Source organism: Penaeus monodon, chromosome 22 (assembly GCF_015228065.2).
Source record: "Penaeus monodon isolate SGIC_2016 chromosome 22, NSTDA_Pmon_1, whole genome shotgun sequence".
Taxonomy (NCBI): domain Eukaryota; kingdom Metazoa; phylum Arthropoda; class Malacostraca; order Decapoda; family Penaeidae; genus Penaeus; species Penaeus monodon.
In genome coordinates, this window is record NC_051407.1 from 9,585,059 (window position 1) to 9,585,978 (window position 920).

At 37.4% G+C, this 920-nt stretch overlaps 1 protein-coding gene across 1 annotated transcript in view; it reads right to left on the bottom strand.

Annotated features, from left to right (window-relative positions):
- Positions 1–920, bottom strand: part of LOC119586922 (dnaJ homolog subfamily C member 5-like) — a gene marked incomplete in the record, with an annotated part of 63,036 nt that overhangs the window by 59,794 nt on the left and 2,322 nt on the right. The window contains 1 exon segment of the mRNA XM_037935651.1: positions 118–256. Coding sequence (XP_037791579.1) covers positions 118–256 — 139 coding nt within the window.

Sequence of the window (920 nt, forward strand, 5' to 3'; positions counted from 1 at the left end):
TGGCCACAAAATCTTTAAACATATCAATGATATCCCAGTGGAGGGGAGAGGGACCCCTACTACACAGGCAGCAAATGCTTCCAGGTTTCAAAAAGGGGGAATTCCTACTGTCCGTACCTTTTCTGCAGCTTCGGGATTATTGGGGTTCTTGTCAGGGTGATATTTAAGCGCTAATTTGCGGTACGTCTTCTTGATCTCATCTGTTGTAGCTTGCTTCTGCAGCCCTAGTGTCTCATATAATGAGTCACCCGTCGTCCTGGAAAAAAGTTTTTGTTCTTCTTATTATTTTTTAAATCAATCAATCCTCTAACAGCTATGTCATTTCTTATATGGAAATGTTTACTTTTCAATAGTTTACTGATATTCAAATAAATATGTCTTAATACAATATATCTTGATGGACCTTCATATCAGGATGAGATGCATACATACACAGTAACAGGTTGCAAGCCTGGCACTGTTCTTATGCAGAGCGGTCATGTTTACAAGAAAGCAATTAACAGGTATCATACACTTGATACTTGCAAATTTTCCACATTTACTGCATGCATAAGCACAACACACTGGACACACGTGCCCCCATAATAACTTGTCGATATTGGGATCCAAACCCAGGTTATCCACTTTCATTCTGAGCAAAGATCCATCTTATTAAGCACCTGACTGCCTTCCTTTGTACTTTAGTATCACATCTAGAAATAAGCTGATTATCCTTAGCCTCATAATATATATTTGTCTGTTATTGTGCAGCTGTTCTGCTGTCTCCCATCTTCAGAGAAAAATGTTAACTAATAAATATTTCATGTCATAATTCAATATCATGAAAAACTACAAGCCATTAAACTTCATCAAATACTCTGCACCACTGATTTAAAGCTTTCTGAAATCTGGCACATTCATACCTAAACATTACTGCATTA